We start from the raw sequence: 24,108 nt of genomic DNA on the forward strand, positions 1-24,108 counted from the left end.
AGGACATAGTGATAGAGCTGGAGGAGCTGGAGGAGCTGGAGTGGGACATGAATCTGTACGAGGAGGAGTTAAGAAAGTTAACGCATGGCTTAGAAAAGACAAATGATGTGAATGGAAGAAACAGACTGAGACTGAAGGAGGAGGAGAGACAGATAAGTTTGCAAAGAAGAAGAGCACAAAGAGTGAAAACACCGGGACTGGTGGAGGAGGTGAATCAGCCTGAGGAGGTGTTAAGAAAGGCAATAGATGACCTAGAAAAGGCAAAGGAGCGCTTTGACAGAAACAGACTGAGATGGGAAGAGGGGGAGAAGGGGAGACTAAGACTGGAGGAGGAGAAGAAGAGGTTGAAACTGAGGAAGAAAGAAGAGAGAGAGAGACGGGCAAGTTTGGAAAGAAGGAGAACACCAAGAGCGAAAATACTGGGACTGAGGGAGGAGGTGAATCTGATCGACGAGCAGGTACAAAAGGTCATACATGAGCTAAGAAAGGACAAGGTCCTGTATGAGAAGGAGGAGACACTGAGACTGAAGGAGGAGGTGAATCTGATTGACCAGCAGGTACAAAAGGTCATACATGAGCTAAGAAAGGACAAGGTCCTGTATGAGGAGGAGGAGACACTGAGACTGAAGGAGGAGGAGGAGGAGGTGAAGGAGACACTGAGACTGAAAGAGGAGGAGAAGGAAAGAGGGAGACTGAGACTAAAGGAGGAGAAGGAAAAAGGACAAAGACAGGAGAGACTGAGAAAAGAAAAGGAAGAGAAGAGGCTGAGACTAAAGGAGGAGAGAATAGGACAGGAGGAGGAGAAGGAGGGCATGAGACTGCAAAAGGTAGAGGAGACAGAGAGACTAGAGCTGAAACTGGATGGAGAGGAGGAGGGACTGAGACTAAAAGTGGAAGAGGAAAGACTGAGACTGAAGGAGGAGGAGAGACTTAAACTGGATGAGGAGGAGGAGGGACTGAGATTAAAGGAGGCGAAGAGGAGACTGAAACTGATGAAGGAGGAGAGACTGAAACTGGAGGAGGAGGAGGAGGGACTGAGACTAAAAGTGGAAGAGGAAAGACTGAGGCTGAAGGAGGAGGAGAGACTTAAACTGGATGAGGAGGAGGAGGGACTGAGATTAAAGGAGGCAAAGAGGAGACTGAAACTGATGAAGGAGGAGAGACTGAAACTGGAGGAGGAGGAGGAAGGACTGAGATTAAAGGAGGCAAAGAGGAGACTGAAACTGTTGAAGGAAGAGAGACTGAAACTGGAGGAGGAGGAGGAGGAGGAGAGCCAGAGACTTAAGGAGGCAAAGAAGAGAATAAGAATGAAGGAGGAGGTGAGAGTGAAACTGGAGGAGGAGGACCTGAGACTGAAGGAGAAGGAGCGACTGAGACTGAAGGAGGAGGAGAGACTGAGACTGGGGGAGAAGGAGAGACTGAAGGAGGAGGAGGAGGAGAGCCTCAGATTAGAGGAGGACAAGGAGGAGAAACTCAGACTGGAGCAGGAGGAGGAGGAGATAGTCAGATTAGAGGAGGAGAAGGAGAGACTCAGATTGGAGCAGGAGGAGGAGGAGATGGTCGGATTAGAGGAGGAGGAGGAGGAGAAGGAGAGACTCAGATTGGAGCAGGAGGAGGAGGAGATGGCCGGATTAGAGGAGGAGGAGGAGAAGGAGAGACTCAGATTGGAGCAGGAGGAGGAGGAGATGGCCGGATTAGAGGAGGGGGAGGAGGAGAAGGAGAGACTCAGATTGGAGCAGGAGGAGGAGGAGATAGTCAGATTAGAGGAGGAGGAGAAGCATGAGAGACTCAGACTGGAGGAGGAGAAGGAGCAGGAGGAGAGACTCAGATTAGAGGAGGAGGAAAGAGACAAACAGGTAAGTATGGAGAGAAGGAGAAGAAGGAAAGAAAGGAGACTGAGACAGGAGGAGGAGGAGGAGAGACTCAGACTGGAGCAGGAGGAGGACGAGAGACTCAGATTAGAGGAGGAGGAGAGACTCAGATTAGAGGAGGACGAGAGACTCAGATTAGAGGAGGACGAGAGACTCAGATTAGAGGAGGACGAGAGACTCAGACTGGAGCAGGAGGAAAGAGACAGACAGGTTAGTATGGAGAGAAGGAGAAGAAGGAAAGAAAGGAGACTGAGACTGGAGGAGGAGGACAGGCTCAGACTGGAGCAGGAGGAAGAGGAGAGGCTCAGACTGGAACAGGAGGAAGAGGAGAGGCTCAGACTGGAGCAGGAGGAAAGAGACAAACAGGTAAGTATGGAGAGAAGGAGAAGAAGGAAAGAAAGGAGACTGAGACTGGAGGAGGAGGACAGGCTCAGACTGGAGCAGGAGGAAGAGGAGAGGCTCAGACTGGAGCAGGAGGAAGAGGAGAGGCTCAGACTGGAGCAGGAGGAAAGAGACAAACAGGTAAGTATGGAGAGAAGGAGAAGAAGGAAAGAAAGGAGACTGAGACTGGAGGAGGAGGACAGGCTCAGACTGGAGCAGGAGGAAGAGGAGAGGCTCAGACTGGAGCAGGAGGAAGAGGAGAGGCTCAGACTGGAGCAGGAGGAAAGAGACAAACAGGTAAGTATGGAGAGAAGGAGAAGAAGGAAAGAAAGGAGACTGAGACAGGAGCATGAGAGACTCAGACTGGAGGAGGAGGAGGAGGAGAGACTCAGACTGGAGGAGGAGGAGGAGGAGAGACTTAGACTGGAGCAGGAGGAGGAGGAGAAGCTCAGACTGGAGCAGGAGGAGAGGCTCAGACTGGAGCAGGAGGAGAGGCTCAGACTGGAGCAGGAGGAGGAGAGAGTCAGATTAGAGGAGGAGGAGGAGAGACTCAGACTGGAGCAGGAGGAAAGAGACAAACAGGTAAGTATGGAGAGAAGAAGAAGAAGAGAGAGGAGACTGAGACTAAAGAAGGAAGAGGAGGAGAATGAGAGACTGAGACTGAAGGAGGAGATAGAAAAACGCAAGCAGGAGGAGGAGAAGAAACAGATGCAAGAGGACGAAGTGGACAAACTGATACGAGAGGAGGAGGAGAAACTGATTCGTGAGGAGGAGGAGACACAGATGCAAGAGGACCAAGTGGACAAACTAATACGAGAGGAGGAGGAGAGATTGATTCAGGATGAGGAGGAGACACAGATGCAAGAGGATCAAGTGGACAAATTGATACGGGAGGAGGAGGAGGAGGAGAGACTGACACAGAAGGAGGAGAGACTGACACTGAAAGAGGAGTTATTAAAAGAGAAGGAGGAGAGGAGACAGAGACAGGACAAGGAAGTCATTGAAAGACAAGAGATGATGGAGAACAGAAGGAGGAGAAGGGAGAGAAAACGGGAGGAGGAAGAGAAACTGAGACTAGAGGAGGAGGAGGATTTAGAAAGACTGTTACAGGAGGCGGAGCAGTGCTGGAGACAGGGGGAGAGACGAAAACAGGAAAAGAATAGGAAACGGAAACAGGAGCAGGAAGAGGAGAGACCACCAAACCAGAATGAGGAGAAGGAGAGACTGAGACTGAGATTGAGGGAGGAGAGAGAAAAACAAAAGCAGGAAGAGGAGAGAAAGGCTCTTATGGAGAAGACCAGGAGGCAGAGAGAAAGACAGGAGGAGGAGAAGAGACTTAGAGCAGAGGAAGAGAAGGAGAGACTGAGGCTAGAGGAAGAAGAGAAAAGAGTGAAACTTGAGAAGGAGAAGGAGAAGGAGAGACTGTTGGCACGGGTCCTGAGAGTAGATGACGAGGAGGAAGAGCCGGAGGTACAGATAATCAGACCAGATGAGGAGGAAAAGGAGAAAAGACTGAGACTTGAGAAGAAGAGACTGAGGCTGGAGGAAGAGGAGAAAAGAGCCAGACTTGAGAAGGAGAGACTGAGGCTGGAGGAAGAGGAAAAAAGGGTGAGACTTGAAAAGCAGAGACAGTGGGAGGAGGCAGGGTTGCTAGTGGTCCTGAAAATACGTGACGAGGACGCAGAGACGGAGGTACAGACATTCACAACAGATGAGGAGGAAGAGGAGAAAAGAGCCAGACTTGAGAGGGAGAGACTGAGGCTGGAGGAAGAGGAAAAAAGGGTGAGACTTGAAAAGCAGAGACAGTGGCAGGAGGCAGGGTGGCTAGTGGTCCTGAAACTAGGTGACGGGGACGAAGAGACCGAGGAGGAACCAAGCCCATATGAGGAGGAAGAGGAGAAATGGAAAGATGCGGTGTGGGCGGACAAGCGGGAGATGACGGAGAGCAGGTGGATAAGGGAAAGAAGAAGGAGGGTGCTGCGGGAGCAGGAGGAGAAACGTAGAGGACAGGCACACTCTGGGGAACAGGAGGAAGAGAAAAGTCATCAACCTCTTCAAAATGAGAGCCAGTTTTCAAAACTGAAACTGCGCCTCCTGGAGCTCCAGAGGGACCGGGTCCTCAAGAACATCACCAGGAGTGAGAAGAAGGAGGCCAAGATCCAGGCCAGGGGTAAGAAAGCAACTTTCAAACCTTGTTTTTAAATTTCTCTTTTAAAAAAAAGATTTGATTTGATCAAAAATCTGTCAAATAAGAGACAATCTCTCAGCTTCACTCAAAAGTCACCTTGAATATTTGGTTTCTTTCAGAGGATCCTGATCCTGCCGACAAGGAGATGCGCTTACGGAAGCAACAGTCCAAGAGGATGAAGCTGCAGAAGAAGCAGAGAAACCTGGAGGAGAAGATAAGCCGCAAGACGGGGTGAGGACTCCAGGATGAACTCAGCCAAGGAGAAGAGGTAAGTGTTTGGTAAGTATTTGCATTATTTAGTACACACACACACACACACACACACACACACACACACACACACACACACACACACACACACACACACACTTCATAAAAAAAAACTAAAAACACACAAAACATTTAAACAGTTAAACTACTTTCAAAAATCATTTAAATTAGAGAAAAATAAAAACATAAAAAACCCTAGAATAGTTATTTTAAAGTAGGTATAAAGTAGAAGAAAGTTATTTGTCCTCCGATGAGGGGGGGTGGTGGCAGGGTAAAAGTAAAAGGTTGGACAACACACACACACACACACACACACACACACACACACACACACACACACACACACACACACACACATAAAATTATATTATTCTTTCAATTCAAACATTTCATTAAATGATGCTTGATTGGATAAGTTAAAGATTGTGTGTTGTCTAATAAAAGGTATTTAAATGATGTTCAAAAAAGTTCCCAAAATTAAAATAATTATCCAAAGAACAAGAAAAAAAATCAGGCAAAAAAAAAGTCAGACTCTAAATAGTTATTTTAAAGTAGAAGAAAGTTATATGTCCTCCGATGAGGGGGGGTGGTGGCAGGGTAAAAGTAAAAGGTTGGACAACACACACAAAATTTTATTACCCTTTAAATTCAAACATTTCATTAAATGATACTTGATTAGATAGTTAAAGCTTATGTGTTGTCCAATAATAGGTTTTTAGTTTATTTTTTATCACTTTTTTAATCACAATTATCATCTCAATAACAAAAAATAAATGAATTAATTAAACAAATAGTTAATTTAAAAGACAGACTCTAAATAGTTCTTTTAAAGTAGAAGAAAGTTATTTGTCCTCCGATGAGGGGGGGTGGTGGCAGGGTAAAAGTAAAAGGTTGGACATCACACACAAAATTATAGTTATTTTTCCTATAACATTTTACTTGATATCTTGATTAGATGGTTAAAGCTAATGTGTTGTCCAGTAAAAAGTGTTTAAATTACGTTTAATAGAGTAGTCTCCAAAATCCCAATAATTATCCTGATAACAAGAAAAAAAAAACAGGCAAAAAAAGTTAGACTCTGAATAGTTCTTTTAAAGTAGAAGAAAGTTATTTGTCCTCCGATGAGGGGGGGTGGTGGCAGGGTAAAAGCTAAAGATTGGATGACACACACAATTTTTTTTTCTAGGAATCATTTAAACTTTAAAAACAACTAGTTTGACAACTTCCAAACTAGTGTCTTTAATGTAGAACAAAGTACTTTGTCCTCCGATGAGGGGGGGTGGTGGCAGGGTAAAAGTTCAGAGAAAAAATCAAAGTTAATTGTTGTGTGTGTCCAACACAATTATCAGTTCAGCTAATAATCTGCTAATCTAATTTGAAATAGATGAACAGAGCTTGTTCAGGTGTCATCCAAATCAAAATTTTACAGCCAGTGTTTTTCTAAACAAATTTCATCTAGTTTAATGTAAACAGCTATTAAATCATGTGGACAATGAATAAAAAAATAGTTTGACCAGACTCAGCTCTTTTCTGAAATAGTTCTTTAAATATAGAATAAAGTTATTTGTCCTCCGATGAGGGGGGGTGGTGGCGGGCCAAAAATAAAAAACCAACAACAACAACAAAAAAACTGGAAGGAAAGCTGCAGTGTGTGCTGAGACACACACACAATCAAATAACATGTAAATAAATTAAAATACAATGTTAAGAAATGATCAATTATTCAAAGATCATAGGACACATGATCATAGGTAGTTCTAAAATAGTTCTAAATAAATGATGACTGTCGTGATCTGACGAGATAAATTTCCATCTTAATAAATATGAGTCTGGAAACAAATACTTTCAAAATAGGACTTAGTGATTGGATGAGGAAAAGAGACGGTCTGAAAGCGTAGCATGGAATAAAGTTATTTGTCCTCCGATGAGGGGGGGTGGTGGCGGGCTAAAATTAGGCAAAGCAACAAAAAGCAAGAAGCATCAAACAGAAGAAGTGTGTGATTTAACACTCCAATATGATATAGTGCAGTGATCCATTCACAGCCAATTTGAAAATGACAAAGATACACAGTCAAACAACCTGAAAAGGTCAAACTTGTGAGAGCAGATGTCCCTGACACAGAGACAGAAGAACAACCCGAGCACAGGCGCTCTAAACCACAATGTAGGAAACATTGTCAGCGCCTATTTGAGGTAAGTTCTCATTTGAAGAAAATCAAATGTTGTGAGGAAAGGCCTCAAAGTACGGCATCTTGTCTCCCACTGGCTGTCACCTGCCTCAAAGGCTCCTGAGTGGATGAAAAACACAGGGATGGACCCGCAGTACAACACCATACCGCCCGCTTCAGGAAAAGCCCAAACTATCAGCACCAACAGCCGTCAGCCAGCGTGGAAAACACTACCGGAGCATCAGTGCATCAAAAAAACACTGAGCGACGACGGTTGAGCTCTTTCAAACTCATCAAGTGGGTGCAATGTCGGGTCCTGAGCTGGGACCAGAGCGGGCTTCAGTGCAGCGTTACCACAAACCACTTGAGCTTACGGCCACGACTGTTCCAGTGAATGCAAACGCTGCAGTAAATGCAGGTATGACATGCAACGTGTTGTCTGGATCGGTGTACGTGTGCTGCTGATGCTCCCTGAAAGTTTTCTTCCACAGACGCTCAAACAGCTCAAACTCAGGTGTTGTATCCATGGAAGTGTAAGCCTTCATATTTAAAGCCTGTGAACTGACAGCTACAAAGCCATTCCTCCTCTCTTTTCATTCCTCTCTGGTTTTATCTGATTGATCGTAGCTGCCTCGCCAACACTGAGGCGCTCATTTCCTGTCCATCGGCCAGGTTCACGTGTGTTACACTGCAAAGGAGCTTTTACTGCTGCTTTCTGCTTCTGTCCCAAGGTGTCCATCTACAGAGAAACAAAGGAGGGAAGTGGAGACACGAAATGAAGTGAGGTGACGTATAACAAACACCTGACAGACAAACCTGTGAAACCTGTGAGTGTACTTTCACTCCCAACAGGTGAGTGTTCTTTTGCATGGTGTGCTGTCAACAAGATATTGTGTGTCATGTGACTCCAGAGTCATGATCTCCGCAGGTGATCCAGATCTAGAGCAGCAAACAGAACCAGGGTTCAGCCCCAGAGGTCTGGGCACTGTAGATCCTGCTGCAGCAGAAGATCGGGATGCTACACCCAGTTTGAGCAGCTGGTACTCTGGGAAACAGTTCACCCTGACCCGTGTAAAGTGGCTACACGCTCTCTGTGTACTCCAGCCTCTTCAGTGCCGTGTGGAAGAGTTTTCCCAAGGCCGAGGAAAACGTTTCAAACTGAAGAAACTGACTGAGTCTGAAAACTGTGGATAAAAGCTCAGAACCAGTTCCACAAGCACACACACTCTGCCCAGTTCCTCAAGCACACACACACTGCCCAGTTCCTCAAGCACACACACACTGCCCAGTTCTTCAAGCACACACACTCTGCCCAGTTCTTCAAGCACACACACACTGTGCCCAGTTCTTCAAGCACACACACACTGTGCCCAGTTCCTCAAGCACACACACACTGCCCAGTTCCTCAAGCATACACACACTGCCCAGTTCCTCAAGCACACACACACACTACCCAGTTCTTCAAGCACACACACACTGTGCCCAGTTCCTCAAGCACACACACACACTTCCCAGTTCCTCAAGCACACGCACACTCTTCCCAGTTCCTCAAGCACACACACACTGCCCAGTTCCTCAAGCACACACACACACTGCCCAGTTCCTCAAGCACACACACACACTGCCCAGTTCAAGCACACCCCATTTCCCCCCACACCCATGAACCTCTTTACCAATGAACCTGTGGTGCCACATCATGTTATAACGCCCCGTGCTGTAATACTGTAATACATTTTCAATTCATTTTGTAAAAAACAGCATTTTGTAATAATCTGACACATTTTGTTTTATAGTGTTTTAAATGTATGTGATAAACTTTGCTGCATTATGTAGTACATTCAGACATATTGCATCAGTCATTACAAAATGCAGGTGTTGTATTTTTTTATATCAAGAAAATATAAGAATTAGGTGCATTATGCAACAAACCAGCCAAATAGATATCTCAAATTAAAAAAAAAAAAAAAATGTTATACCATCAGAAATATATTGTAGGTGTGGGTGCCTGGAGGGCTGAGAGGTGGGCAAGGCACCTAGCAACGGGTAAAACTGAAATGATAGGAATTTTAGGGCGCAAGGTCTTTTGGGGCCGTGGTTGTGTGGTGTAGTCAGCAGAGGGGGGGTGCTTAAGTGTGGGTGCGCAGGGCCGAGAGGTGCAGAAGTCACCCAGGGCCGAGAGGTGGTCCCGGTGGTCCCGGTGGTCCCGGTGGTCCCGGTGGTCCAGGCGGTCCGGGGCTAAGTGTGGCTGCCTGGGGGGCTGGCTGAGAGGTACCCAAATGGCCTGCCAACACCTGATGCCCCCTGACGCTCCTGGCGCTTGGTGCCAGTCACTGGAGTTTGATTTAGATTTGACCAATGAGGCGTCATCACTAGTTTTTCTAATGAAATTATATTTGCCCCTCATGCTGCTTCCTCTAAGTCAATATCTTTTTGATGATCTGTTTTTTTTTCCTAATAAAGACATCCATTTTGGTGGTTTGTTACATAATGCACATAATTCTTACATTTTCTTCATCAAAAAGTGCAACGCCTGCATTTTGTATTTACTGATGGATGCGCGGTGTCAGAATGTATTACATAATGCAGAGGAGTTTACTATGCACTGCGTTCAAAAATTCTAGACCAAAATGCAGCGTTATTACATAGTGAATTGAAAATTAATCAGATTATTACATCATGGGGCGTTATTACATAATGTGGCAATACAAACCCCCAAAACATACTTTGCCAAAAGCCATAAAATGATCAGTATTTGCACCAGTATGGAGCTATTATTGTAACAAAATGATTAGCGTGTGTAAATGCATCCCAAATGTTTGATTACACAAAGGTGTAAACAGATTTGCAAATGTGTCAAATATCCACAAATGTCTTTGCCAATCCAGAAATGTTTAAACTGCTTTACAAATAAATGGATGGTCTTAAATGGCTGAAAAGTCTGGGTATTTTTCAAATCCCATCATTATTGTCATCATTACGACTGAGGCGGGCCTCCCGATGGACTGTCTGTGTGCACGTGATGTTTGCTACAGTCCTGCCGGGCCAGTGATCTGCAAATGAGAAAGAATCCGTCTGTGAGAGGCGGATTACTTTGCCCTGAGCTCAGGCTCCCAGGCGCAGGCTGCCAGGTATGGAGCTATCATTGTAGCACCACGCCTCAGCCACTTAGCAATCCACACTGCCTCAGTTGTATCTGATGATTTGTGTGGATTTTTAGCTCTTGTAAGACAAACAAAAAAAAAAATTGAGACTTTTCAGCCATCTCAGACTACATTTTTATTTGTGAATCAGTTTAAACATTTGTGGATTTGTGCACACATTTGTAAATATTTGACAGATTTGTGAATCGGTCCACACATTTGTGGATCAGTTCACATATTCGTGGATGCATTGACCCACACACACATCATTTTGCCACAATAATAGCTCAATACACCAGCTCAATGTGACAATGACATGAATGAGTCTTTGTTTGTGGAGCACATCTTATGAATGTGGCAGAAGTGGTCCAGAATGAAGAGGTCAATTTGAGCTAGGCTTCAAATCAAGGTGTGCATTAGGTCTACTTTAACAAGTAGCCTAAAATGAAGAGGTCAATTTAGGCTACGAAAAAAGTGGACTAGAATGGAGTCTATCAGACAGAGACAGACTCAGGAAAACTTGACATGTTCTGGACCGTTCAATGCAACAAAGATTAGAAACCCTTGTGCTGAGTTTGGATGCAGAGAAGGCATTTGACTGGGTCACATGGACCTTTTGATATAAAGTAATGCCTAAATTTGGATTCCACCAGACCCTAATGCAGTGTTTCCCAATCCTGGTCCTGGGGACCCCCTGCCCTGCATGTTTTTTATGTTCCCCACTCCAACACACCTGATTCAAATGATCAGCTCGTCATCGAGCCCTGCTGGGGCCGGATAACGAGCCATTCATTTGAATCAGGTGAGCTGGAGTGGGGTAACATCTAAAACGTGCAGGGCAGGGGGGTCCCCCAGGACCAGGATTGGGAAACACTGCCCTAATTGATGTAATTGCTGCTTTGTACAATAAACCAAGAGCTAAAATAAAGATTAACGGAGCCCTATCTGATTGAACTGTGTTCCTCACAGTTTTATCTTCCTGGAAAAGGATCACCAAAACATGTGGGTTAGGGAATGGGACTCAAATACTTACGCCTTAGAGTCAAATAGGATTGATGGCAGATTTGGGGCTTGGCTCTCAAAAGGCTTGACCACCTGTTACACTTTTATTCAGAAAGGGATGTTTCAGAGTTTTGAGGAACTTGAAACATCTCATGGTTTAGAAAAAGAGGACTTCCAGCGATATTGACAGGTTAGAACTTATTTGAATCAAAACTTGAAAGACAAGTGGGAAAAATCTGATTGAGAATTCCTCAGTGTGTTTCTATCTGTGTTGAAACAGGCTCACGCTAAGTACAAAGCTCATTTCTAAACTATATGATGGTACTTTGCTATCTAATCAGGGTGATACAAACTATATATGAAATGAGTGGGAGAAGGAGGGAAACATATGCATTTCAACTGAAAGCTGGGAAAACATTTGAAGTTACGATGGATGGCCTCAACCTCCAACACATGGAGGGAATTCTGTGGGAAAAACATAGGTAGATTTTTTTGGTAACCCCAGCCCAGGGAAAACTTCAGAACAGTGGAGACACCTGCTGGAGACTCTGTGGGACAAAAGATGCAAATCACTGTCCTATTTCTTGGAGTTGTCAATGGATCAAAGCGTTTTGGGAGCAGCTGTGGAGCAATATCTTTACTGAGGACGTTCCTGTTAAGTTGGAAGCCCTGTATTTGGGAGATTTTTCTTTTGAAAACTGGACTCTGAGAGACAAAAAGCTGCTGGCTGTGCTTTTGGCAGCAAGCAAAAAGACAATCACCAGAAAGTGGTTAAAAGCCCAGGCACCTACAATGGAAAAGTGGCTTGATATTGTACAGGACATTTACAGTCTTGAGAGGTGGTCATTTTCTCTGAAGGGTCAAAGGGAATCCTTTTTCAGGACTTGGTCATTTTGGACAAACTACGTGAAACCCGTAATCTCTGTAATCTGACCAGGTTTTGTTTATTGTGAATCCACCTACCTGGTTTGGGTTTGGGTTTAGGTTGATGCAAAGGTCAAAATTTGGATGTGTCTTATTCCAGATAAGTTAAGAAACGGAGCCAGACCCCTCCTCCGCTCACCTCTTCTCCTTGTTGTTAAATCTATTAAAACTAAGGATTGGCAATGATCATTTTCATAACCACGTGTGGAATGTTTACTGCATACTGTACCCTTTCCCCAAAGGAACGTTATGTCACATGTGCCTTTCCAAACAAACAAAAACTGACCAAAAAAGAAAAGTGCTATGTTGACCCAATTTTTATTTTTTTTATTATTATTATTATAATAAGTAGTAGTAGTAGTAGTAGTAGTAGTAGTAGTAGTAGTAGTAGTAGTAGCAGTAGTAGTAGTAGTAGTAGTAGTAGAAGCCTAGTAGTAGTATTAGTTGTTGTAGTAGTAGTAGTCTTAGTTGTTGTAGTAGTAGTAGTAGTAGTAGCAGTAGTAGTAGTAGTAGCAGTAGTAGTAGTAGTAGTAGTAGTTGTTGTAGTAGTAGGAGTAGTAGTAGTAGTAGTAGTAGTAGCAGTAGTAGTAGTAGTAGTAGTAGTTGTTGTAGTAGTAGTAGTAGTAGTAGTAGTAGTAGTAGTAGTAGCAGTAGTAGTAGTAGTAGTAGTAGTTGTTGTAGTAGTAGGAGTAGTAGTAGTAGTAGTAGTGGTAGTAGTAGTAGTAGTATCATTGAAAAGTCATCAAAGCTTGGACACATGGAGTTTTTCTCAGACACCTCAGAATAAGGTGCTTCTTGTTTGTGGAGCTTCACCGCTGTTTCTGTACATTTAGCAGAGTTTGAGCTGAATGCCAAGATTTGTCCTTACTCTTTTAGGATGACTTCTCATGTATAATTGGGATTCTAGGTAACAGAAATAGCACAGCCCTACTTGTTCCTTATTTCACAAATCAGATGTTTATGGGAGCCGACACTGTTTTTTGGGCCTGTGTTTTGTGCTTCTCCACAGAGAGGAAGGAAGAATGAGTTAAAATGGCCACGCTGTCCACTTTATACACAGGATGCTCCACACTCTCTTCCAGCGCTCGTTCCTCAACATGAGCAGACACTGGGTCGTAGGTTTGGTGGCAGAGTGAAAAGCCTGCAAAGAGTACGAGCAGAGACCCTGTTAGCGACACAGCGTCAAAGCTTATGTTTGCCGTTAGAAGAGCCAGTGAGCACATGTGAGTGTTCCTGTTAATGCACTCACCACCCTGCTGGGGAAGCTGCTCAACTCACCCTGATCAAAACCCAAACGTGCGCTGACAGAAGCTTTTCCTGGTTTTTACTTGGACCCTCGATAAGAAATGTTTGAACAGTCATTTTGGATGTTGCGGATGTGCCGAGTGTTCATTCTGCTGCTTAAAAAAAACCCTGTGGAGAGAGTCAGAGAACAGTGGTACAAGTTTTACTTTTTATTCATCACTTACTAACAATTTCAATGATGATTTTTAATCACAGTCATAACATGACAGTCATATGAGGAAACATATGTGTGCTTACTTGTGTAAATGTGTGTGTAGAACAGAAAATGATCAATGATTTGAATAAATACAGAAAAACGTGCAAATAAAGCCTTGATTGTTTTCTTTCTGTAAATAAAAAAGGTACAAAACTCTGGTTTGTCCTAAAACACTTTGGCTTCAACATAAACAGAGAAGAACAGCTGCAAACGATGCAAATTAGGAGTCTATATCGCATCCATATTCCATCTCTACATGAAACCTCAAGGCTGACTGTTGCAGTCCTCTAAAGTTGCCAGTAGAGTGCGGAACACACACACACACACACACACACACACACACACACACACACACACACACACACACACACACACACACACACACACACACACACACACACACACACAGTTTGCTTACCCTCCATACATCTTCATAGTCTATGTCACAGGTCAGTAACTCTCCATCCTTCTCTGGGAAAAGCTGGTGGCCCATTTTCTGTAAAGAAAAGCAGAAATGAGGCTCATAGTTGAGAGGACAGTTTGATTTGAGTTCAGTGGTGTTTTATAGGCTCAGAAATGAATTCTACATTCAAAACTATTTACAAATGAAGATTTTATTCACTGTTGTGAAAAAAAAAACAAAACAGAATTGAACAGGAGTTTATTGATGTGCATGCAGACAGAATGGTTTTTGGATGGGTCTGCTGGTGTCCTCCCCCAGCAGGGGGTCACTGGTCTCTGGTACCACTGTTATGATGTTCACTGAGAGAAAAGTTCAGGATCCCCTGGTCTGACTAACCAGCCAGAGTCTGTGGGTGGTGTTTTATTGTGAAATAGAGCAGACAACCTGAGCCAGCAGCGCCCCTGAATCCCCGTCCTGGTCCATCTTCTCTGTTTCATTTGATGTGAGCCGCTTGAATTGATTTCTGTTCCTGACATCACTCGCTACATTTCTTACTCCAGCCCTGGAGTCCTGATCTGTAATAAAGGGGAAAAGGCTGAAAAATAAGCTGACAAAAAAACACTAAAGACCAACAGAAAAGCTTTGAACTTGCAGGTAAACACATCAGGAGACTTAGGATGTATCAGCCTAAAGAGTTTTCATTCTCCTGTAATGCTTTTAGTTTGCTTTGGAAGGTTTGGGCAGCTAGACAGGATCTTTTTTCTTAGTACGGAAAGCTCTAGAGCAGGGATGTCAAACTGGTGGCATGGAGGGCCAAGAGGCTGCAGGTTTTCCTTCCAAACAAGAACTCCAGCAGCTGATTTGTCTGATTAGTCCCTGCTCTCTGCTTGAAGGTGAGGTAATGAGTGAAATCAGCTGGTAGAGTTGTTGGTTGGAAAGAATAGCTGCAGCCTCTTGGCCCTCCATGCCACCAGTTTGACATCCCTGCTCTCGAGTGTCCAGAATGGCACTCCTCGTGGGTTAATGCAGATAATAAGGTCAGATTAAAGTGAAAGTTTAGCTCTGTTCCACTTGTGTGTATGTGTCAGTGTAGCTTTAAACCAAGAGGGAAACGTATGAGGTAAAGATCCAGGTGGTCCAGCTGGAGGTGATTTCGAGAGTGATTGAGACACACGGGGATGTCCTCTGGGGCATGTTCCCTGGGGCATGATGGGTCCTGCACGGCTAAGAAAACATGGCAAGTGTGAGATGGCTGAGAGAAATAGACAAAATGACATAGACAAGGATGCGACAGCTTAAAAAAGGCAGCAAAGATGACTCGAAGGCGTTGTTAATCCATGAGTGATTTGACTTTGCGGCTTGTTTTTGTAGAGAAGAAAGAAAATGTGTGAAGTTGTTGGTTGATTTGTACAGTGAGCTTAGTGAGAATGAACGTAACCCGCGCACCCCAGCCAGCCCGCCCGCCCGCCCGCAGGCCCCTGCCCAACCCTAGGTGGGGTCGGGGGCCTAGTCTCACGCCGCTGGCAGCTTCCCTCCAGCCCCCTCTCTCCCCCAGGGGCCTTGCTCTCCGGCGGGTCCCGGGGAACCCTAAGCGCCCCAGCCAGCCCGGCCAGCCCGGCCAGCCCGGCCAGCCCGGCCAGCCCGGCCAGCCCGGCCAGCCCGGCCCAACCCTAACCCAACCCTACGGACCCGGGTCGGGGCCAAGTCTCCCACCCCGGGCGGCCACCCCTTTAGCCCCCGCTCTCCCTCGGGGCCTTGCTCTCCGGCGGGTCCCGGAGAACCCTAAGCACCCCAGCCAGCCCGGCCACCCCGGCCCAACCCTACGGACCCGGGTCGGGGCCAAGTCTCCCACCCCTGGCAACCACCCCTTTAGCCCCCGCTCTCCCTCGGGGCCTTGCTCTCCGGCGGGTCCCGGAGAACCCACCCCAGCCCTGCTCTCCACTGGGTCCCGGGGAACCCAGACTTAAGTCCCCCTCCGCCGACTACACCAATTGGGCCGTCCCAAAAGAACAACGCGCCCCTGGTAGGAGGTGGCCATTTTTTGACAAGGCAAAACTTCAGCTACTCGTTAACACAAATATCTAATCAGCCAATCACATGGCACAAACTTTGAATGTGGACAGGTTGTTGGTGCCAGACGGGCTGGTCTGACAGGACTTCAAATACTGAGCTGAAAAACACACACACACACACACACACACACACACACACACACACACACACACACACACACACACACACACACACACACAGACTGAGCCTACAGAGCATCCTCTCACCGCTCAGGGATGAACTTCTCCGGCTCCGGCCAGTGCTCCTGGTCATAGTGAAGGAAGCCTGCTGGGAACTCCATCGTCACACCTTTAGGGGCCAGTTGTCCGTTCAATGTGCGGTCGTGGTCCATCTATCTGATCTACTTGAACCCTGGAGGGTAGAGGCGCAACGCTTCACTTATGACCAGGTCTAATACTTCAGCTCCTGGACACTGGTGTAATCTGGAGACTCCTGCAGCAAAAAGAACAACGTAAACACACTGCAGTAAACAACTAAAGCATCATTTACAGCAAAGGTTCCCTGGGTAATAAAGTTAATTCACAACAATCCTAAAACTTCGGCCTGACCCCCCCCCCAAACAATTAAAGAAATAAAGAACCTTGGTATAAAGAAGTAATAACAACATAGGCACTATAAAAACACAAAATCTTATTTAGTCAACTCATAGTTGTAGGATCAGATTATGAATGGTTTGTTTACATTCATGTTTGTTTGTAACTGAGCTCATCAAGGGTGAAAGTCTTTATGAGGGTAGGACCTTGTTAGTGCGGTTAAGTGTTTCACCCGGAAGGGTCAAACAGTTTTTGACCGCTGTGCGGTGAGGCACCATGGTGATGCAGAAGGGTGAACAAACATTTGGTAAGTGTATTACACAAGTTAACCGTTTGCTTTGTCAAACAAATGGACTGATCATTGAAAAAGCAAACAAAACCTGGAGTTTCATCCATCAAAAAGCCAACAGGAGCGCCTCAGTTGTTATCCAGGTGTAGCATCTCAGTGCCTTAAAGCATTGGCTTGGCATCTTCAGAAGTTGTACAGTCCAAAAATTGAAATCATGAAATTGTAAATTTTAAGATGTCAAATTTAAGAGATCAAAAGTACGATGAATATATACATTTTTAAAACCGTTAAATACAAGACCCAAAGAAAAAATCAAAAATCAAAAATGATTAAAGAAAAGTCACAATGGGAGACGAAAGACATAGTTACCAAAAAAAATGTAATAAATTCTGAGAAAAGTGAAGACATTTTTTAAGTCAAAGCTTTATCACAGATAATAATTAAAAAATAATAATAATTACAAATATTATAATGTGCAAAATGAAAGTTCTGGCTTTAGAATTTTTTTCAGTCAGTGCATTTTGTTCTGAATACAAAAATGTGTAAGTATGTCAGGAGTTTGCGTGCTCTGTGTGACTGTAGAAACATGAAGGGGATCTGCTGTTTGTGTGGACATAAAAGTCTCACCCACAGTTTACAGATGAACCGTATTTCTTATTAAAGATAAAGATAAAGATAAAAAATACTTTATTAATCCCAGAAGGGAAATTCATTATTATTATTATTATTATTATTATTAGTAGTAGTAGTATTATGATTAGGAGACCATACTCTTTTAAAAATGCTTGCTTATATTTTCTGAAAGTTCTGCCTTCAGCCTGTTCTGATAAATACACACTGAATCTTTAAAGCAAACCTCTGTCAATGTTTATTCACTACCATCACTTTACAGGCTCCTTCATTTTATGACAGCAGTAAAAACGATCTGGCTAAAATTGGTGGACTTCCTTCCACTTGAGTCTAACCCTACCTCCATATCTTCTGCCTCTCCATCTGTCTGAGGTGGAGAACTTGATAAGTGATTGCTAGGGATGGAAAAAAAAAATGCTTTAAACTAGATTAAAAACAAAACAAAGAAGTAGTGTACAGTAACAGCTCAGGCCGTAACCTTGCTCTATCACTTAGAAATGCCAGTGTTTACAACAGATTTTCAAGTATTGGCTCACTCCACGGTTAGTTAAACAACGTTAAAGATGTCAGTGACCTCACCTCACCTCATGTGTCAGCTCTCTTCTCCAAGTGTTGATAGTTTCATGTAGTCTTCTTCATCCAGCATTATTTCACAGCTAACAAGAAAAGTCGGCTCCATGCTGCCCTCCAACGGTCGGGATGGGCTTCGTTCATCCCGAGTTCAAAGAAGGAGAGCCGCTCATCCCACTTTCAGCATTTAAATTAGCGGATCAAAACTCTCAATTTCTACTCAGTGAAAATTGTGTTTGTATTTTATTTAATAATAATTATTTATAGTTTGATTCGTTTTTACATCAAGTCGTGTTTATGCTGAAAGCGCAGACGTAGCCTATGTAAACCACTAGAGTGAAACTTTTGGAAAACAATCAAGTATTTGAAAAAAAAAAACAACTAAAAGGATTATTTTTCTAAACTGTCGAGCAGGCATGGGAGAGTTAATTATTTGGACTTTTATTTCCCATTTTAATATTTTTTTAAATTATTTTTATTATTGTTAAAACGTCAGGGACGCACGGGTTGCGTCTGAATTTGATTGGTGCAGATAAATTCTGGAATCTGTTAATTCCATCGGGGTATAAAATCAAGCTGGGCGTTCCTTCCGCCTTTTTCACCAAGGCACTTGGGGAGGTATGTTGCAAATTTTCCTGCTAAAGCTTGGCTAGCTTAAGCACAACTCAATAAAATGCATTTTTAGTCGGAAGAGGCGTCATATTGTGTGTTTCATTAATGTAATTTTTGTATTCCTTGATAAGATCTGTGACTTTTTTGAAGGTTTGACAGAGTTTAAATCATCCGTTGAGGTGACACAGGTCTTTGATCATAATAAATCTGAAAGAGATGCTTAATGTCATTTCCGATTGTAAAACTGATGTGAATTTCAAGTTGAAAGACTGTTTTGTAGCTTGTAGCTTTGATAGTTTCAGCTGCGGACATTGTCCGCATCGTTGTGTTGAAATTTATACTTGGAAGTTGAACAAAAACAAGGTAATCCTTAAGATTTGTGTTGAAAGAGAGACGATTTAAGTCTTTAAACGGCCAAAGTTAACTCGGTTTTGGTTTATCCTTCTTTTTTTACTGCATTTATGTGAATTTATTTGGTATAAGTGACTAAACAGAACAGTTTCTGCCGTACGACCTCGGTGGTCGCAAGGCCGTTGCTGTGGCAGCACAAGCTAGTTTTCCATCTGTTTTCACAGTTTTCGGCTAATATTTAAGCTAGGTCATGCTGCAGCACAGCGCTAAACAGCTAAACATTGATTGAGGAGCTCATACCTGTGTAGCGTAGAGTTATGCGCCACAGATATTACTTTACTACAATTAAACATGTCCGTCCCTGTAATATTTTCAGCCGAGGTGTCCGCAAGCGTTTTATACAACAGCTCACACACGGTGCATACTTCCAAATGCATGTCGGTTTTAAACTAGCATCGACTAGCTCTGCTTTGCTGTAACAGTACACTTTAAACTCTGAAGGTAACATGATAGATAGAGGATTTTTTCCCCCCTTTTTTTACCGAAACATTCTGTGTTTTTACTATCACTGAACCGTGTCAGCAGTAATCTGTATTTATTTGACAGATTACACTGATGGCCATGTGACAGTGCTGGCTTTTCTTGATAAGATCTGTGACTTTTTCGAAGGTTTGACAGAGTTTAAATCATCCGTTGAGGTGAAACAGGTCTTTGATCATAATAATTCTGAAAGGGGATCTTAGTTTCATTTCCGAGTGTGAAACTCAATGTGAATTTGAAGTTAAAAGACTGTTTCTTAGTTTTAAGTTGTGATAGTTTCAGCTGCGGACATTGCCCGCATCTTTTGTTTGAATTTATACTTGGAAGTTGAACAAAAACAAGGTAATCCTTAAGATTTGTGTTGAAAGAGAGACGATTTAAGTCTTTAAACAACCAAAGTTAACTGGGTTTTGGTTTATCTTTCTTTTTTAACTGCATTTATATGAATAAATTTGGTATATGTTCTTTTTTACCGAGACATTCTGTGTTTTTACTCTTACTGAACAGAAGTGTGTCAGCAGTAATCTGTATTTATTTATTACACCGACAGTTATGTGAGAAAGCTGGTTTTTATTTTTCTAAAGTAAAATTTCTATTATTTTGTGCTGACAACTGTTGGTCTATAAACAGTCAAAATCAAACCTCCTTAAAGCCTTTCCCAGTTAGATTCACACAAATGTGCTGCCACGTCTTCGGGACTGTTTCTGTAACACTAATATAAAAAGACTTGATTCTGTTGCGTTGTTTGCAAAGAGTTTTAAATATCATGCTTTGTACTGGTGTCAACGTCAATAGAGTAGAATAGAATGAAATAGAATAGAATAGATTTTATTTATGCCGAGGGGAAATTCAGGAGTCACAGCAGCAGCAAAATGACAGATTTTGGTGTTATTATAACCCTCACTACAATTTGAACAGAGTTTGTTTGTCCGAACTTAAAACACATGGTCCTTAACATTATAGCTTCCTTATAAATGTTCAATCCAATACAAAGAATCATGTTTTAAACAGTAATAACTATAAAGAGATAAATAACACGAAGAAGTGACATAAAACAACAACTATTTGGACTTTATTTTGTAATTAAAGAAATATTCTGATCATTTTTTCATTCAGAATACTGAAGCGAGAAGCACACAAACGAATTCAAACCATGACTGAGAGGAGAGAGGAGCACAGGAGAGGAGGAGGAGAAGAGAGAGGCGGGAGAGGCTTGAGGAGAGAGATGGTAAGTATGGAGAGCCGAAGACAGGAGCAGGAGGAGGTGGAGAGAGGGGTAAGTATGACCAGGATAAGGAGGTGGGACAAGAGACAGAGCCAGGAACGAGAGGAGAGGGAGAGATGGGAGTCAGAGGAGAAACTGAGACAGGAGGAGGAAGAGAGGGAGGTAAGTATGGCCAGGATGAGGAGGAGGGAGAGGAGACAGAGACAGGAGCAAGAAAAGAGGGAGAGATGGGAGTGGGAGGAGACACTGAGACAGGAGGAGGAAGAGAGAGAGGTAAGTATGGCCAGGATGAGGAGCAGGGAGAGGAGACAGAGACAGGAGCAAGAAGAGAGGGAGAGATGGGAGTGGGAGGAGACACTGAGGCAGGAGAAGGAGAGACTGAGACTGAAGGAGGACGAGAGAAAGAAACTGATACTGGAGGAGGAGGAGGAGGAGGAGGGAACACAAATAGAGGACATAGTGATAGAGCTGGAGGAGCTGGAGGAGCTGGAGGAGCTGGAGTGGGACATGAATCTGTATGAGGAGGAGTTAAGAAAGTTAACGCATGGCTTAGAAAAGACAAATGATGTGAATGGAAGAAACAGACTGAGACTGAAGGAGGAGGAGAGACAGATAAGTTTGCAAAGAAGAAGAGCACAAAGAGTGAAAACACCGGGACTGGTGGAGGAGGTGAATCAGCCTGAGGAGGTGTTAAGAAAGGCAATAGATGACCTAGAAAAGGCAAAGGAGCGCTTTGACAGAAACAGACTGAGATGGGAAGAGGGGGAGAAGGGGAGACTAAGACTGGAGGAGGAGAAGAAGAGGTTGAAACTGAGGAAGAAAGAAGAGAGAGAGAGACGGGCAAGTTTGGAAAGAAGGAGAACACCAAGAGCGAAAATACTGGGACTGAGGGAGGAGGTGAATCTGATCGACGAGCAGGTACAAAAGGTCATACATGAGCTAAGAAAGGACAAGGTCCTGTATGAGAAGGAGGAGACACTGAGACTGAAGGAGGAGGTGAATCTGATTGACCAGCAGGTACAAAAGGTCATACATGAGCTAAGAAAGGACAAGGTCCTGTATGAGGAGGAGGAGACACTGAGACTGAAGGAGGAGGAGGAGGAGGTGAAGGAGACACTGAGACTGAAAGAGGAGGAGAAGGAAAGAGGGAGACTGAGACTAAAGGAGGAGAAGGAAAAAGGACAAAGACAGGAGAGACTGAGAAAAGAAAAGGAAGAGAAGAGGCTGAGACTAAAGGAGGAGAGAATAGGACAGGAGGAGGAGAAGGAGGGCATGAGACTGCAAAAGGTAGAGGAGACAGAGAGACTAGAGCTGAAACTGGATGGAGAGGAGGAGGGACTGAGACTAAAAGTGGAAGAGGAAAGACTGAGACTGAAGGAGGAGGAGAGACTTAAACTGGATGAGGAGGAGGAGGGACTGAGATTAAAGGAGGCGAAGAGGAGACTGAAACTGATGAAGGAGGAGAGACTGAAACTGGAGGAGGAGGAGGAGGGACTGAGACTAAAAGTGGAAGAGGAAAGACTGAGGCTGAAGGAGGAGGAGAGACTTAAACTGGATGAGGAGGAGGAGGGACTGAGATTAAAGGAGGCAAAGAGGAGACTGAAACTGATGAAGGAGGAGAGACTGAAACTGGAGGAGGAGGAGGAAGGACTGAGATTAAAGGAGGCAAAGAGGAGACTGAAACTGTTGAAGGAAGAGAGACTGAAACTGGAGGAGGAGGAGGAGGAGGAGAGCCAGAGACTTAAGGAGGCAAAGAAGAGAATAAGAATGAAGGAGGAGGTGAGAGTGAAACTGGAGGAGGAGGACCTGAGACTGAAGGAGAAGGAGCGACTGAGACTGAAGGAGGAGGAGAGACTGAGACTGGGGGAGAAGGAGAGACTGAAGGAGGAGGAGGAGGAGAGCCTCAGATTAGAGGAGGACAAGGAGGAGAAACTCAGACTGGAGCAGGAGGAGGAGGAGATAGTCAGATTAGAGGAGGAGAAGGAGAGACTCAGATTGGAGCAGGAGGAGGAGGAGATGGTCGGATTAGAGGAGGAGGAGGAGGAGAAGGAGAGACTCAGATTGGAGCAGGAGGAGGAGGAGATGGCCGGATTAGAGGAGGAGGAGGAGAAGGAGAGACTCAGATTGGAGCAGGAGGAGGAGGAGATGGCCGGATTAGAGGAGGGGGAGGAGGAGAAGGAGAGACTCAGATTGGAGCAGGAGGAGGAGGAGATAGTCAGATTAGAGGAGGAGGAGAAGCATGAGAGACTCAGACTGGAGGAGGAGAAGGAGCAGGAGGAGAGACTCAGATTAGAGGAGGAGGAAAGAGACAAACAGGTAAGTATGGAGAGAAGGAGAAGAAGGAAAGAAAGGAGACTGAGACAGGAGGAGGAGGAGGAGAGACTCAGACTGGAGCAGGAGGAGGACGAGAGACTCAGATTAGAGGAGGAGGAGAGACTCAGATTAGAGGAGGACGAGAGACTCAGATTAGAGGAGGACGAGAGACTCAGATTAGAGGAGGACGAGAGACTCAGACTGGAGCAGGAGGAAAGAGACAGACAGGTTAGTATGGAGAGAAGGAGAAGAAGGAAAGAAAGGAGACTGAGACTGGAGGAGGAGGACAGGCTCAGACTGGAGCAGGAGGAAGAGGAGAGGCTCAGACTGGAACAGGAGGAAGAGGAGAGGCTCAGACTGGAGCAGGAGGAAAGAGACAAACAGGTAAGTATGGAGAGAAGGAGAAGAAGGAAAGAAAGGAGACTGAGACTGGAGGAGGAGGACAGGCTCAGACTGGAGCAGGAGGAAGAGGAGAGGCTCAGACTGGAGCAGGAGGAAGAGGAGAGGCTCAGACTGGAGCAGGAGGAAAGAGACAAACAGGTAAGTATGGAGAGAAGGAGAAGAAGGAAAGAAAGGAGACTGAGACTGGAGGAGGAGGACAGGCTCAGACTGGAGCAGGAGGAAGAGGAGAGGCTCAGACTGGAGCAGGAGGAAGAGGAGAGGCTCAGACTGGAGCAGGAGGAAAGAGACAAACAGGTAAGTATGGAGAGAAGGAGAAGAAGGAAAGAAAGGAGACTGAGACAGGAGCATGAGAGACTCAGACTGGAGGAGGAGGAGGAGGAGAGACTCAGACTGGAGGAGGAGGAGGAGGAGAGACTTAGACTGGAGCAGGAGGAGGAGGAGAAGCTCAGACTGGAGCAGGAGGAGAGGCTCAGACTGGAGCAGGAGGAGAGGCTCAGACTGGAGCAGGAGGAGGAGAGAGTCAGATTAGAGGAGGAGGAGGAGAGACTCAGACTGGAGCAGGAGGAAAGAGACAAACAGGTAAGTATGGAGAGAAGAAGAAGAAGAGAGAGGAGACTGAGACTAAAGAAGGAAGAGGAGGAGAATGAGAGACTGAGACTGAAGGAGGAGATAGAAAAACGCAAGCAGGAGGAGGAGAAGAAACAGATGCAAGAGGACGAAGT

The 24,108-nt window shown here is 44.6% G+C and overlaps 1 protein-coding gene across 1 annotated transcript; it reads left to right on the plus strand.

The window, feature by feature from the left end:
- The first annotated feature begins 1,685 nt into the window (after positions 1-1,685).
- Positions 1,686-4,762, plus strand: LOC141786995 (uncharacterized). Its single transcript, XM_074665317.1, has 2 exons — positions 1,686-4,422; positions 4,560-4,762. The coding sequence occupies exons 1-2, from the start codon at positions 1,686-1,688 to the stop codon at positions 4,673-4,675; spliced, it is 2,853 nt and encodes a 950-aa protein (XP_074521418.1). The 3' UTR covers positions 4,676-4,762.
- Positions 4,763-24,108: the final 19,346 nt, after the last annotated feature.

Source organism: Halichoeres trimaculatus, unplaced genomic scaffold, assembly GCF_033239565.1.
Source record: "Halichoeres trimaculatus isolate MK-OKI-2021-1 unplaced genomic scaffold, fHalTri1.1 fHalTri1_scaffold_103, whole genome shotgun sequence".
Taxonomy (NCBI): domain Eukaryota; kingdom Metazoa; phylum Chordata; class Actinopteri; order Labriformes; family Labridae; genus Halichoeres; species Halichoeres trimaculatus.